Here is a 1,504-nt window from a genome sequence, read left to right as displayed (position 1 = left end):
ACGTTTTTTTTTTTTTTTTTTTTTTTTTTTTTAATCAGAAGAATACAAACGAAAGTCAAACAAAAATTCGTTCTTTCTGGATCTGTTCTAATCACTTGACAGACAATCGTCACATGTAAAATAAGGGTCATCGGTATTAGAAACACATACGTAGTTCATGATACCAGATAGTGCAACCCACACACTGTGTCCAGTCCTCACTGTTAGGACTCTCATTGTATTGAACCTTACATATGGGACAAACATAGTTGTCATTACGTTTGCACAAGGATAGGAGTGCTTCGAAGGTTCGCTGGCTTAGTTTAGAAAATAATACCTTTCGAGTGCTCCTCTGGTTAACCTTAGGGTGCGATTGTATTTTTCGAAGACCATCCATATACTCTGGAGACGTGACTATTGTTCCACATTCATTTAATCCTGTTTTTGCTCCTTTTTCCTTTGAGACGAACCACTGTTTTTTGTAGGTGTAAGGGTCAAACCATGGGAAGTAATAGACGGAGTTGCCTGTGAAGTTGAAGGAACACTGCTTTCTTGTCCTTCAACGGTATCTCTTTGAAGATTGTCATTTAATGAATGAGGTACCAATGGCAAAAGGTCACTATCTGTAATTTTGAATGGATCTAGTGGGTAAATTCCTGTTGATTCGAATCCACTAACACCAGTACCAACACACGCAGCCTTGGACCAAGCTTTGTTGAGAAGATATCCAAATTGTATTTTTGAAATTGGTTTTCCTGGATGAGCATGTACGAACAGCTTACATGCTTCATTGGAATACTGCTTAAGGGGTTTTAAAAAAATGCAACGTCAAGGGGCTGCATTTTGTGCGTAGGATATGGAGGAAAGCAAATCATATGAATATAATGCTCCAATGCATGTTCGAGAACATGCACATCCTTGCAGTGGGACCCATGACAATCTAACACAAGCAAAATTGGTCCTTCTGGTTTGTGAGCGGCTAGGTGATCCAGAAATTTGGGGAAAAAATCGGATGTTGTGTAGCCTATCCCTGACATTTCTATTCTTGTTCCTGGTGGCATTCCTAGTAGAAATTCTTCCTTCTTTCTCTTCCCTTTCATAATAATAAATGGTGGTAAGAATTTTCCAGTGGCTGATACAAAAGTTGCAACAGTACCAGTTTCCCCCTTCTCTGCATTTATTTGAGAATGAATCTCCTTCTTTTCCCTCACTGATATTACCCTTCCTGGTTTATAAACAAGCTGCAACCCTGACTCGTCACAATTGAAGATGTTACCTGGCTTCAGCCACAAAAGTAAATCATCGTAGCACTTACTCATTTGGAAGAATAATATACCAACATTTATTTTTATCTGCGAACTGATAAGCTACATGACGTAAATCATTGTTCGTTAACCCATAGCCACATGAATCTAATAGACAAAGACGTTCCTCGAGTTCCTTCTCTTGCTAAGTTTTAAAGGTCATGTGTCCTCCTAATATTGGACGCGAATATCCAGAGAGTATCCTGTCTCTCAGTGTGTTC

The 1,504-nt window shown here is 39.0% G+C and overlaps 1 protein-coding gene across 1 annotated transcript; it reads right to left on the bottom strand.

The window, feature by feature from the left end:
• Positions 1-791: 791 nt before the first annotated feature.
• On the bottom strand, positions 792-1,298 carry LOC145660928 (uncharacterized). The gene has a single exon (XM_081726365.1). It carries the CDS (start codon positions 1,296-1,298, stop codon positions 792-794), a length of 507 nt encoding a protein of 168 aa, XP_081582491.1.
• Positions 1,299-1,504: the final 206 nt, after the last annotated feature.

Source organism: Thermobia domestica, chromosome 9 (assembly GCF_964235325.1).
Source record: "Thermobia domestica chromosome 9, izTheDome1.hap1.1, whole genome shotgun sequence".
NCBI classification, from domain to species: domain Eukaryota; kingdom Metazoa; phylum Arthropoda; class Insecta; order Zygentoma; family Lepismatidae; genus Thermobia; species Thermobia domestica.
The sequence above is the reverse complement of the archived record's forward strand: the minus strand, read 5'-3'. Positions and strand labels throughout refer to the sequence as shown.

What these genes read in the sequence shown, in the direction of transcription:
- LOC145660928 (XM_081726365.1), bottom strand. Translation starts at nt 1,298, where the DNA reads ATGAGTAAGTGCTACGATGATTTACTTTTGTGGCTGAAGCCAGGTAAC.